Source organism: Sprattus sprattus (genome assembly GCF_963457725.1).
Source record: "Sprattus sprattus genome assembly, chromosome: 4".
NCBI lineage: Eukaryota > Metazoa > Chordata > Actinopteri > Clupeiformes > Clupeidae > Sprattus > Sprattus sprattus.
This window is the reverse complement of record NC_137923.1, coordinates 34,843,025-34,857,815: the sequence shown is the minus strand read 5'-3', so window position 1 is coordinate 34,857,815 and position 14,791 is coordinate 34,843,025. Positions and strand designations below refer to the sequence as shown.

General features: G+C 41.1%; 1 protein-coding gene across 1 annotated transcript in view; it reads left to right on the top strand.

Moving 5' to 3' along the window:
- ncana (neurocan a) overlaps positions 1-14,791 on the top strand; it is a gene marked incomplete at both ends in the record, with an annotated part of 76,147 nt that overhangs the window by 26,919 nt on the left and 34,437 nt on the right. The window contains 2 exons of the mRNA XM_080836284.1: positions 1,904-2,635; positions 8,464-8,568. Of these exons, the coding sequence (XP_080692410.1) occupies positions 1,904-2,635; positions 8,464-8,568 (837 nt within the window). The remainder of the gene's footprint in view (positions 1-1,903; positions 2,636-8,463; positions 8,569-14,791) is intronic.

Sequence of the window (14,791 nt, the reverse complement as noted above, 5' to 3'; positions counted from 1 at the left end):
TTGCTCAAGTTTGGCAAGTCTTTTTTCAATGTCAGTACTTCTAAATGTCAACTTACTGTCTCTGTTTTGGCATAGAAGGGACAGTTTGCTTAGAACTAATTGTATGCTTATAGTTCCCTTTACCTGTTATGGACTAGATAACATTACGAGGTCTTATCTGAAGTACATTTTCTGGCTTCATACTTGGTCACGTCAAAAACGGTGAAAAAAATGCATTAGTTAGCGATGGTTTACTTTGTAACTTTGGGCACGTTTTTTTATCAATGTCGATCTTTTTTTTTTCAGTGGCAAACTTCAAGCCTCTGTTTTAGCTCCATATTATGCCACCATATCAATACTAAAAAGAGTGGTCAGTGGAGCCTCTTTTGGACACTTTAGACTGTTCTGGATAGTTGATGCCGTTATTTAAAGGTTTGGCTCATGTTTTAATTAATTCAGTCCGAGTTGGTTTCATTGACTGTAGGGCGGAGAAGCAGAGGCAGGGGCAGGCCAAAATGTCAGAGAGATGTTTTTCCTCCCCTGCTGAGGCTGACCCCGATGGCTGCCTGCTTTGAGTTTGTTAATTAATAAAACATGCTTTAAAAGTGGAGGGGGAAAATAATTAGCCCTAAACGGAGTTTATAATTGCATCATTGCTCTGGTTGTGATTTCCATAAAATGTCTGCGCATGAGATGCCTACTGAATGATTGAAGCCTCAATGATGATAAACACAACTCCACTCCCCCTACCAATGAGCTGTGGGGGGAAGCAAGAAGACCTTCCAAACACCTTCACCAGGAGTCATTAGCATTTACACAAAAGACAAGCAAATACACAAATTCTGTTCCTCCTCATTTAAAATCTTTGATAACAGAAGAAGCCAAAGTCTTGTGACAGCTGATTACAGTGTGTATTTCGACATCAGGGGGCCTTTTTTAAGGTGAGAGAGACATCAAGGCAATGATGTGAAAGGGTAAAGAGCTCGAGCATCTGTCTGCTGTGATTGGTAAAACAACTAAAGTGGACGACTTATTTAACCAAGACCAGACTGAGTGAGGGAGCAGCCAGGCTCTGCAGGGCTAAAGGCAGCTTTATAATGAGCACGCTTTTGCAGAAGCGTAGGGGGCAGGCGGGAGATTAGCCTACTTTGGTTAAAAAAAATCTCATTAAAAAATTAAACTAAGTTATATTTTTTATGAAGCTCAAATGAATGGCAAGCAAGGAAAGTTAGTGAGAGGCTTACCAGTCATAAGCTCATTTAGAAAAAAGAGTTTATTTTCTTGTTAAAACAAATGTTGAACATAATGGCATGTTTAAAATAACTTGTAATGTGAAGAATAGCTGATAGTAGAGCCAAGTAGTAGATAGGATTGGATTCTTTAGAGTTGATTCTGTAATTACAGAACAATAATGTCTTGTTTCGCATCCTGTTTAACACAGTACCCTCAGACCAGATGGAAATCAGTTAGAGATCATTATTATGTGTGGTCGTGACTTCTTCATAGTCTGTCATCACCTTTTCTTCTTGCTTTTGTATTCCCTTGTTTAAAAAACAGTCATAAGCTCATTTAGAAAAAAGAGTTTATTTTCTTGTTAAAACAAATGTTGAACATAATGTCATGTTTAAAATAACTTGTAATGTGAAGAATAGCTGATAGTAGAGCCAAGTAGTAGATAGGATTGGATTCTTTAGAGTTGATTCTGTAATTACAGAACAATAATGTCTTGTTTCGCATCCTGTTTAACACAGTACCCTCAGACCCGATGGAAATCAGTTAGAGATCATTATTATGTGTGGTCGTGACCTCTTCATAGTCTGTCATCACCTTTTCTTCTTGCTTTTATATTCCCTTGTTTAAAAAGACGCCATTATTTTCAGTGGGTGCGGGAGGTAATCACAAATGTGTCGTTTCCATCTCACAGGACTGATGTCATGGTGGGGGCGAACCTGGCTGGCCAAACCGGCTCCAACCTCTGGTCCATTTCGCGAGGTCCTCAGCACTAGCAGTGTCCCAGTCAAGGTTCTGAAGTTGGGCCAAGGGTCCATGCCTGAAGCCACCATCAAGACAGGAGGCTGGTCAGTGGTGATCCCGTCCGATGCGAATAAAGAGGGCAGCACAAGGAGTGAGGTTAAACCCAACACCGACCTCTCCAGAACCAGACCCACCAGCACACCTGCATCCAGTACAGCAACACCCACCACTACCAAGTCATCCACACCCAGCACTCAGAGGGGTAAGGGAGCAGAGGAGGCCAAGGGGGAGATCCAGTACGAACGCCGGCCACCCAACACAGGGAGAGCTCGATCCAAAAGCGACAGATCCCAGAGGAAGGACCCCAAAGTGCCCAAAGCTCCATCTACCACAGCCCCCTCTCTTGCCACGTCCTCAAGCCAGATTCCAAACCTCTCTTCAGGGCATGGGAGCTCCCTGAAGCCACTGATGGAGAATGTGACCCCACTGATCCAGTCTACCTCCTTGCTGCCAGAGATGAGGTCCACTGCCCTGGAGGCTTTTGGACCAGGTGGGAGTGGAGGTCCATCATTGCCAACAGAGGATGATGCGCAGACTCTTGGCTCTGGAGTCTTGCTGCCTGGCAACCCTGCAGAAGACATAGCCCATGGCAACGAAGACCTGGCAAAGAGGAATGGCTCAGGTGGGATTCTCTATTGCTTGCTTTCTTTCCCCTTTTCTTGCTTTCCCTTTACCTTCTTGTCTCTAAGTTGTCTTCTTTCTCTAAGTAGTCTCTTTCTTTCTCACTCTCTCCTCTTATCATACCAGCATACAAGTTCTCATTCTATGCAGCTGGCTGGTTGCTTGTCACAAGCATTTACAAGATTTAGACCTTAATGGTCTGTTAGAGCCTGTCCTGTATGAGTAGCAAAGGTTCTGGCCACAGCTGTGTTTTCAGTTCCCATGACCATAAAGGTTTAAGAGTAGAGTGGGCATGGACGGTGCCTTATCCAGACAAAATATTATTTTATTTCTTTTTCAAAGTTTGTGTGAATGCCCCATTCACCCTACGCAGTGCTATAGCAACGATACCACACAAATAACGTCGTTATAAGTATGCAATATGTTTACATAGATTTTTCATCATATTCATTGGATTCATGTCTGTTATACAGAATAACTATTGAAGTATTTATCATCACCAGATATGTAGCTCTGAAAGATGAGAGGCATGTGGAACAGTTTCATACATGAGGCTCATACACCAGTCTGTGAGTCATGAAGTAGTGAAAGGCAAAGGATGCATTCTCACTTGAATTGGTTGGCTATACTTTATGAGTGATAGAGACATTGTGGGTCTGTAAATCTCATCTTACTGTCGCGCAACATGCGTGCATACAGCATGGTATGCATGTACAGACCGCACATGGCTATAAGCAGATTCGGCCCGCTGCACTTCTCTGACTTGTGCATATGCATTTGTGGGAGGGCCGTGGGAAAAGGGTGAGTTTTGGGCAAAATGTTGGGATGAGAATCTCTGTGAGTTCCTTATTATGGATTCTGTTAGAATCAATGATCAACAGTCCTCTAAAATGGCGTGGGTGTATGGGCTCTCACTCTTGTTTGTCTCCGTTTGTGTTGTCTGTTTGTCTTTCCGTCTGCCAGTCAGAGTCTCTCACCCTTTCTCTTGTCCGGTAGCCTTGAGTATTGGGCACTGGGCAGACTATGGTGTTGTCAGAGAGAATCATAATGCCTGTGGCAGGGCACACCAATGAAGTACAGCTTATCTCTCCCCTATAATCCCATTCAGACATCACTCTCTCACTCTCACTTCTCTTCGTCTCTCTCTCTCTTTCTCTCTCTCTCACTGTCTGTTCCTATCTTTCCCTGTATTCTAGTTGATCTTTCAATGTTTCTCACATTGGAAGGAGCAAATGAGCTCTGAAAAACAGGTTTGTCTTTCAAGGTATAGGGAGCAGGCTTGGGAGCCGTGTCCCTTAAGAGTGCATGTGTGATCACTGGAAGGGTACTTACAGTATATAGAGGAGGCACTTTGTGTAGCTTAAGGTTTTACCCACAACCTTGTTCTCAAGAATACTTTCGATGTCTGTGTATATTTTAAAAGAGGAAAAGAGGCGGACTATAAACCTGCTCACCAAACAACCCTTGGACAGAATCATGCAATGGCCAACTCCTGTGCGTCACTCTGAAAAGAGCCTTCATAGTGAACACCATGCTCCTCTAACGGGTGGATTTAGATGAGAGTGTTCTTAGGCTCTTTGATTCTTTAATGTATTGTCATAACGGGATATAATAGCGGCATGCGCATTTATCATCTACGTTTGTGTTGTTATGTTAATCTATAAATAGACTTAGCATATTGATTGTTTAAGAGACTGGCTGATTCTTACACACACTGGCCGCTAACCGGTGCAGCTACGCTAGTGGCGCTGTATTTAACTCATGTCTGTGTGTGATATGCAAGTTGATTAGCTGATTTCTTCATGGTGATTTATATGGACCGAGCATGAAATCAGCACATGTGTGCAATAGGCTCAGTGAACAAAATGCCATTAGAGATAACAGTTCCATGAGGATGAGGACATAATTAAACCTAATCAAACACTCGCCCGTAAGTTTGCCAACAGGCATTTCCATCAGTTTCACAGATGATCCATGGCACCCTGTTCACTTAGTGCTCCATTGCGCTAACACACTCTATGCAGGCTTAGGGCTGGCTCTGCTACATGTTGACAGGAATAGGTGTGCAGTAAGTAGGGTTGGGTACCGAGAACCGGTTCCAATATGGCACCAGTTCCTATACAAGCGGTACCTACCCGGACCGAAATGTCACGCAGATTTCAGTGCCTCCTTTCAGTGTGCCTGAGCCGATTGAAATAAATAACAGCAACAAATCATGCAGCTAAAACTCTAAAACTTACGTAAAATGTTGTCTTATAAACAGGAATTATTTCAGGCTGCAACATGAAACACGGCGGCTGCTTCCAAAACAAAACTAGCGATAGCTAACTAGCAGTAACGTTGGTGGCGTAAGTATGATCTGTATGAATTATTTTGTATTTTGTTGCTAGGCAGATATCGTGGGGCACATTAACAACTGCCCCAGCTCCCAATGTAAACTTTGTACTGAATCGCTCACGCTCATTGGTGTTTTCATAGAAACAGGCTTATGACAGTGAAGAGCAGGCAGCATTTTACAGAACAAGCACAAACAGAACTAGTCATCAACTTTTAAACAAAGAAAATACCGAAAGGTAAACGGTCAAAAGTGTGGCTGTATTTTGAACATAAAGATTCAAACATCGCGACATGCAGCAAATGCAACACAACAATTGCGTGTAAAGAGGGGAGAGAAGGCAAGAGTCACCAGCTGATCAGCAACCGCAGACTGAGATGACAGCAAAACTTATTCTAGTCTCTTAAAGGGGCAGTGCACATTTTCTCGTACTCAGTATGTTCAAGTAACAAGATTAACTATAAACAAGATATAAAAGATAGGTATAAACAAATCAGAAAATGGTGAAATTTCATGGAATAAATGTATATAACCAAATAATAAATTTTTGACTTAAAAGGCAAATATGCTCATATTTTTACAAAAGAAAGTTGAAGCTGTAGTGTGTACAGAGTGTGTGTGTGTTTTTTGTACTTATTTATATTTATTTAAGTTTACTATAAACTGGTGTTTACAGTTAATAATGATCATAGTTTAAAGTTAAAAAGAAGGTGTAGTTTGAAGCCAAGTGTTTTGTATGTAATTATATTAATAGTATACTTTAAACAATAAAAAAAGCCCTTTTTAATGTAGTCAATCATCGTTTTGTGCTTTAAAAAAAAAGTATCGGTTCAGGCACCGTTTAGGCACCGGTATCGTTTTAAAAGTATCGGTTTAGCACCGGTATCAGAAAAAACCCAAACGATACCCATCAGTGAGTGGTCTGTCTGTGAAGGTGGTCTTTGGTGGAGCTCTGCTACATGTTGACAGGAATAGGTGTGCAGTGAGTGGTCTGTCGGTGAAGGTGCTTTTTGGTGGAGCTCTGATACATGTTGACAGGAATAGGTGTGCAGTGAGTGGTCTGTCTGTGAAGGTGCTTTTTGGAGGAGCTCTGCTACATGTTGACAGGAATAGGTGTGCGGTGAGTGGTATGTCTGTGAAGGTGCTTTTTGGTGGAGTGAGGCTGCCATTCAGAAGACAAACATGTCACAGGAATCAGTTCACCGCGCAGAAGACTGAACACCCCCTAATGAGCCAATTAAGTACCCAGCCAGGTGGCTTTCTCTAAGAGGAATGAGAGTAAAAACATGACATACTTTACCATTTTCTCTAATAGAATAGATGAAAATATGCAGAATTTGGTAAAAATGTTGATGGAGGGGTACATTTTCGAAGTGCAGAGGGAGGTAAATATAAGCAGCGTCCAGTTTTTATTTCACTGTATTTTTTTGCTGATCGTTGTCTATTGCCTTCTTTTTTGTTCCTTAGAGAGTTTCTATCCTTGTCTTTTCCCCTCTCTGAGGGTTGCCATGACAACTGAGGCAGAGTGCTCTGGGTGGAAGCCAGTGTGTTGAGAGGTGCAGCCTTTGCAAACATGTGCTGCGGAAACAAAAGAGCAGAAAAGAAACAGAAAAAAAAGAAAGGAGAAGAAAATGAGAGGAACAGGTTTGCTCAGCAACCATAGCAATGTCTCAGGCATGGTCCTCAAGATGCCTAGAGCACACAGAATGTGATTTAGGCCTCCTGAGTTCTCTACAGATCAGCGAAATGCTAATGATGTTAAACCACTGAAGCACTTGTATGTGTGTGATCATTCCTTCAGGACCTCACAAAGTTCCTTTGTGATATTTGCAGCCCACAGTGTATCCCACCATGGCATTGGTGGCCGTCTCATATCTGGCTGTAAACTTGCAGGGAGTATGTGTACAGAAAGCTCAAAGACCAGAATCATGAATACCAAGACACAAATGAGATGTACTAGGTGTATGTGTTTAGTCATTAAACAGCCAAAAGAATAGGAACACCACCCAGGGAGTGTGGAGCATGTCTATGGAGTTCTGACAGGAAGTTCCCTCTGTTCAATCACCCTTCATGTCTGGAGTTGAGCATTTTAAATAAATTGTGTGGGGATAGGACAAAAATGCAAATCCTCACAACTCAGACTTTTCCCCCCATATAACATTTACTTTGATCACAAGACTTACTAACTTGGAGAGACTGGCTTATACAATGACATGCTTGTAATAGAACTTGGATGTGATTCAGCAGTTTTTAAAGCCCTTTATTTCCAGATGCTCTGTGTTCATGTGCAGGATGCTCTTGGCTAGGCACCATCAGACTGACATGTGCCTTACTAACAGAGAGAAAGAGAAAAAGAGAGAGGGAGTTTGTGTGTTTGTGAGAGAGAGAGAGTGTGTCAGAGACAGTGTGTGAGAGAGAGTGCAGAGCAGAGAAAATGTGGAAACCAGATTGTGGTCCAAATGGCACGCACCAGTTGATCGGGAACCTTGATGCCGTTAGGGCCAAACATTCATGCCCTTAATTGTTTGTGTTATAACTGTAATCAGAAGTTGGATATAGAACATGGTCAGAGAGGCACCCTGAAAAGATAGATAGATAGATAGATAGATAGATAGATAGATAGGTAGATAGGTAGATAGATAGATACATAGATACATAGATACATAGATAGATAGATAGACTGATGAATAAATGGATGGATGGGGGAGTGAGTGAGTGAGCAAGATAATAAGAGAAACAGACAGAAATAGAGACATATTGGATGGCACTGAAATGCAGCAGTCCAAACGCCCTCCCTGATGACATTTAAAAAGATTTACGGGGCAACCTTCACCCTTTATTCATTCTAATCATCGCACTAAATGTGTGTTAAGATTGAGCGTCCCAGGCTGCTGTGGCAGGGCCATATGGTAGATTAGTGGTATGGAGATTGCTGCATAACCTAGCCAAGAGGCACTCCAGGCCAGGTCTTCATCACCAATCAAGAGCCCTTTGTGCATTTGTTCTTCTGCTTGTCTGTGTTTCTGGAGTGGTGGTTTGGCAGGATTCCTAAGAGAAAAAGAGAAAAAATGCTCCTCTGTTGCTCTGCAGGTTTTTTTTTCAGCCTCCTTAAGCTTCTGCTGTGGTTAGTTATTCTGGCTTTAGCCCTGCTTTTAAATGTATAGCACGTAGAACTTTCACCATGGCACAATTGACCAACTGAATCTCTGGACCAACAATTCTGTCTCTAGACCAGCCTCGTATCCACACCATAGTCTGCCTTCAACAGTTTCTTTTTCATAGCAACCTTTTGGGAATTATTCAGAAAGCAAGTATATTATTGGCTCTGGCGGCTTCATCATTGCTGTATTTTTTACTGGCTAATATTACTCTTATCAATACTAATCTACATCCAGAATATGGAGCCTTAAAGCAAGCCACTTCAGTGAACCAACATATCGTCATGCAATTTTTTAAATGTTCTCAATATGTGTCCGTGTCTTTTCTCATCGTAGCATGCCAGACGAGCCCGTGTTTGCATGGAGGAACCTGTCTGCCGGAGGGTGAGGGCTATGGCTGCTTCTGCCCTCAGGGCTTCAGTGGAGAGAGCTGTGAGATCGGTGAGACCATCAAGCCTTATTCAACAAAATGGTAGATTGGTAGTAATTAAAGGTTTCTGGGGGTGTTCTTTTTATAGGAAAAAAACGAAATATTGATAAAGGGATATAGTCCCCAGAGGATTAAATAGTCATTAAACACTGAATATACACAATTCAGCCACAGAGCAAATCATTATTTTACATGCTCTGCTACGTAGACTAGCATCACTGGAATCGAGATCAGTCTTTGACAGGTAAAAAAGAAAAGTGATGTCTGAGCATGTTCTTCATTGCCACATTAAAAGGAGAGAGCACGGATGGGCCTCTTTGAAGAGTCTTTGAAGGGCCATCCTCACTGTGGGTGGAATCTAGACATCAACCACACAATGGCCAACAGAAGCTCTGTAGTCTTTTGATGGGAATCAATAACCCTGTTGAGGTTAAGATCGATATTTGGCTTGATTCCTCTCTGGGTTGAGTTTTGTGGTACCATGTCGCTAAGACGATAATGGGAGTTTTTTTTCCCTCATCAAGGCTGCCAGAAATCATCCCATACACCCAGTGGTTAAAGTGGGATTTGGTAGGTGGGGGTACTCTATTTTCCGGTGTGGTGGCAGCGGCGGGGGGGTATTTGGTGGATCTGGTGGCGGCCGTGGCGGGGGGTATTTGGTGGATCTGGTGGCGGTGGCGTTGAAATCACCCATTCCTATATTTTTTTAATCACAGTTGTAAGATTAATGATCAAGCAGCTGCTGTGACCACCAGCAGAATACCCAAAATGGTTATCTTATCATGGTCACAAAGAGAAAGTCCCACACTGGATTTCCTCAGACACCTGGGGTCAGGAAGCAAACTGAGGTATGAGTGACTGCAATTAATCATAGTATGGGAATGGGGGAGGCCATTGAGAACCATCTCAGACAGAGAAACCAGATTATCATACACCACAACAAAAGGTTGCCAGACCTGTTTGCATTACAAGCCTAGCTCATTTACATTAGAGGCCTAGGAGTGGTCTTAAAACAGTATATATGCCTAGAATTGTGAATGATGGTGATTCAGTGCTACCATGCTGAATCCGGAGTAAGGCTGCTTCGTCACTGCACATTACTGGAATAAAGATTGCTGCATCGGAAACAAAGAAACCTCCTTCATTTCTTACACAGTGATATAAGGAGGTCTAACCAAAGACCTAAACCAGGGATGGATCATGAGCCTTTGGGCCCCTATTTTGGTTCCATGAGAAAATTTTGAATTTGGTAAATATGATTTCCTGTATTCTGGTGCATTTTGGGGATGGCCAGCTGGAAATTAACAATTAGTGCTGACATTTAGATTTGAAACTCATAGCATTTAAGCGATTCACACATTTTAGAATGTTGGCCTATAGTAGATAGCCTAGATGTTTATTCTGTAAACCACTTAGTTCTTTAGTAGGCTACATATACAGTATAGTGATATACTGTAGGTCTTCTCTCTGAATGGTGACAGGCCTACTGCAGACATGCTGGTCACACCCATCCACCACGCAAGGTTAAAAAAAATGATACAAAAAATACTGATTAGGCTACATGAAATGGAGCAGAAGAAATGAGCCAAGGCTACTGTACATCTACTACTCTTACACTTGTGTTCCCATACGTGTTTTTTTTTTTTACAGAAAATGGAAACTTCCAGCCCCTGAGCTTGTAATTGCTTATTATTTTTTGTCTATCTGACAAGCTGACGTGCTAGCCAATAACCAACTAGTTGCCCATTGTTAATGTTCGTCATTCTCAGTCAGGGCCAGAGTGATAGAAAAGGAATAACTAAAAGCCTGGTTCTTTCTTTAAGTTGTGTTTGTTGCCCTATTTAAAATATAGACGTTAGACTTTAGCTTACTACTTCACCTTGGACTCCAACATGCACTCGCTCTGACTGGAACAGTCTAAACACTTAGCGCAAAGCGTCGCGCTCTCAACTAAACTGACAGGTTAACTTTGTCAGAGGGATGAACAAGGCGGGGCTAGGGGATGATATTACGTTTTGATTTGATCGAGACGCTGATGAACTCCTTCAGAAGGAGCGCGAGCCTTTCACAGTGCACGTAAAGGCCGGTTCAGACCAAAGATTCGCGACGAGACGAGACTGGCCTTAACATTAAAAAAAAAAAAAGTTTTTTTTTTTCTTTTTTAAGAATCTATTTATTTATGAATTTATCTAAGGTGCCGGTACTGAGTACCGGAGCGTTCCGGCCCACTTTAACCCCTGCATACACCCCGTAACCACTGCCATATCGGTGACATCTGTCAGAGGGACCCAGCTGTGAGACAATAGAGGAGGTAGAGGAATGGTTTAAAGGTCAGGGGTCATATCGATCCCTCGTGTATTATGTAAGGTTGTGTGGGTGAGGAGGGCAGGGTTGTTGATCTGTACACTGTTTAACAAGCTCAAGGTTATCATGCTTTTCCCTGGCCTGTACACTCTTCATTTGAGCACAAAGGTGAGAGGTCAGATTGAGTAGGCTGGCTGGGCCACCACCAGACTGTGATGGGGAGGCTTAGCTGATGGCCCTCTGCTGACTATATCTTTAGTGGCTTTCTGGCCCATGTCTAATGACTCCGCTGACTGTATCTTCATGTCTGATGACACAGTTGATGCAAGGTCCGGGATTTTATCAAAAGCATCCCGCAGTGGCTGGGAATCTAACATCATTAAATTAGTTTCACAAGTTACATGTAAAAGTAACATAATTACAATTCGAATTGGATGTCATTGTAATCCATTACATTAACATTAAATTGTGATTACAAAGCGGATTATATTACTTTCGTTTAAAAGCTTTAAAGTTTATATGTAGAATGTAATAGTCTTTGTGTTGCTTTGCATCTTTCGCCATCTAAAGGGCTCCATACATTTGGCAGTACACTCAAAAAAATAAGTTGTTCAAATTACTTAACATTGTTATGTCAATCTTTTCCACCTAACTGAGTTTTGTTCAAACTAATGTAATATTATAATTACAGAGGAAATAATTAACTTATGTGAAACCAACAAGACTGCATTAAGTAATATCAATATTATTTGGTCAAGTTAGCCATAATTGATCAGGCAGTGTTCATCTGACTAAACAGACCTTCATTAGACTGACCTAACTCACTTGTGTAATTCTAACTCAACTGGATTTACCACCAATTGAACAGCTCCTTGTAATTCCAACTTAACTGACTTGAATAAGCAGTACCTAAATGGGTTTCATTGTTATAAAGCCTAGTTATGTCAACAAACAAGGCCGCACACGTGCATATATTAGGTAGCCACTAGTGATGTGCGGGTCGACCCGTGACCCGCGGATTTCCATATTCCATATCGGGTTCCATATTTGTAAAATATTGCATTAGCGGGCGGGTTGGGTCTATGTCTGACAAATCAGCTAATGATAACCAGGCGGCGGTGTGCTGCCTAGTTTTTACACGTTTCTTCATTTCCATAATGAATGATGAAACTCATTGTATGAAATACTGAGAAACACAGGGTACTAGCTAATGCAGATGCAACGCACCACAAGGGTGATCTCACTTAAACACATCGGGTAAACACATGACATGAGAGTTAGGCTACTAATAGAGACACCACAGTAATGAATACATCCATTATCACACGCTAACTAGTAGCCTAACTAACATCCATGTTGCTAACTACACATTTTACACAAAACATTCACACACGCAAGGCATTCTGGGAAGCACACACGCCAATGTTGCAAATGCAGGGCTCCCTTTCATTCATCAACAACGAGCGGCTGTCAGTCTGCATTAATCATAGGCCTACATTAGAAGTCTAACTTAAGAGTGCATCTCACTGTTTCCTTGTACTTAGTAGCCTATTAGCCTATTTAAAAGTGAGGATTAAATTAAATATTTTTCTGGGGAGGACCTGCCCCCCGAACCAACAGTGCGGGAATCGAACCCGTGACCTTCTTGCTGTGAGGCGGTAGTGCAAGGTCCTGAGCTACCTAACATGTGCTCATACATGCTTGATTTTCGAGACAAATACAGTAGGACCAGCAATATCACTCTTAAACCATGCACTAATATTTCAACATCACAGAATAAAATATACCAGCTGGGTAAGACTGTGAGCTCCATCACATATGAACACAGCATCACACTCAAAGTGGAGACAGCTTCTGAGCATGTGCAATGTAAGACAAACAGAAACCCATAGGACATTCTTGAATAGAGGTGATTGTGCCATTCACTCAACAGTGTTATGTTGAATTAACTTATCTGGCTTCTTTTGCTTTAACAAGTTTTAATTTTAAGTTAGACTTACTTAGTGGAATAGATTTAGAGGTGATTAAGCATTTAAAGTAAGACTTAAGTTAGACTTACTAAAGTGGGCTAGATTTGAGGTGATTGTTCCTTTTAAGTAAGATTAACTAAAGCGGACTACATTTTAGAGGTAATTGTTCATTTTAAGTTAGACTTACTAAAGTGGACTACATTTTAGAGGTATTTGTGCCATTCATTCAACAGTGTTATGTTGAATTAATTTAGCTGGCGTCTTTTGCTTTAACAAGTTTTCATTTTAAGTTAGACTAACTAAAGTGGACTAGATTTTAAAACCAAACACAGACATGTTAATTAAGTTGAATATAAGTACATTTATTTAATTCAGCAACTCACAGAGTTCACTTTTTTGAGTGTATGCAGTCAGATTTTGAGCGTAGTTTTCAAAATGGTTCTCTTGTTTGAATTTGCACCGCCTCTCATCTGCCAATCAAAAAGTTATTGGAAGTATTGAAATGTAATAAGCTACATTACTTTGATGAATTAATTTAAGTAGCTTCATTAATTATTACTTTTTCAACAGGGTTACTAATAATCTGTAACCTATGTATAACCTGTCAGTTAAATGATGCTATAAACAGTTGTCTTCTGTTAAAATATTTTTATAACAAAACACCAAAACAAACAAATAAACTAGCTAGCCTTTTAAAACATGCACTTATAGTTTTCATTTTCAATATTCTTCCATATTTACGCATCATTTGCTAGTGTAATTGTTCTGCACATGCCTGGGAGGCCTGTTTGTTTTTCGCTGCTCACACTCCGACTGTTGCCAGCTGTGCCGTGAGCTGTTCAAAGTGGAGCCCATCTCGGATGATTGTTTGTCTGTGTCAAACACACAGTGGGTCTCGCTGCAGCCATGAAAAGACTCCCTGTGACTTCTGCACCCTTGATCAAATGCCATTTTCTGTTAGATTAGAAACGGAATGTGTACACTTCATAATTAGTCATCCTTCCACCACAGAAAAAAATCCTTTTCTGTTATTCCAGTGCAATTTCACATCGCTCTGAGATATGTTAAAGATTTCAGATCTCTGGCTGAAGTGAAACAAGTTAATCTTATTTCCTTGATTGTCTTCCATAAGATGGTTTTGGCCACAGTCCTCAGTATGTGTAGCCTGCAGCATGGTGAGGAGTTTCTCCAGGGATTATATGGTATGGAGGTATTTCCTGGGGAGACATACTAGGCCTCTTTATGATTCCAGAAATGGAAATGCGCTATTCTCGCCTGGGTCTCACATGGCTTGCTCCATCACTTGACCTTACCTGTCTTCCAATGCTTTTTTGGACAGCGTCAGTGTAGCGGATGTGGATTAGAACTGAGAAACTGCCATATTTTGATTACTAAGTTCTTTTTGGTCTGATACTACAGTTCTCTACACATAGAGATTTTCAGACTTGTCTCATTACCATGTCCACGTTTTCAAAACATTTCACACAGTGGGGTTTAAAAACACACACCTGAGCACACCAATTAACCTTTCGTGCAAAATGCACTACAACCACTAAAACACTCCACATAAAGTGAAAATGATGGGAAATAACTGTAAAGTAATATATTCTCTTCATATCATGCAGTTCCCAGAACTAGCAAAGAGTACCATCTATTTCAGGCAGTGATTTTATTATTATTATTTGATTATTATTAATAATAATAATAATAATAATAATACTACAAAGGAATTGCAGAAGTACAGTATTATTATATTTTTAAACTACATTGTTAACTTGTTTTCTTTTGTATTACTAGCTGTCAGCCCAACTGTATTTAATGAATCACTTGGCTTCTAACGTCTAGCTCTGTCTGAGGATTTGAATGTTGTTGTTGGATATGCTGTTTTTCGTACAGTAGTTGAGCTATAATGTAAAATGGATTAAGCCAGGAATCCGTGTGCAACAGTGACTCCACAAAT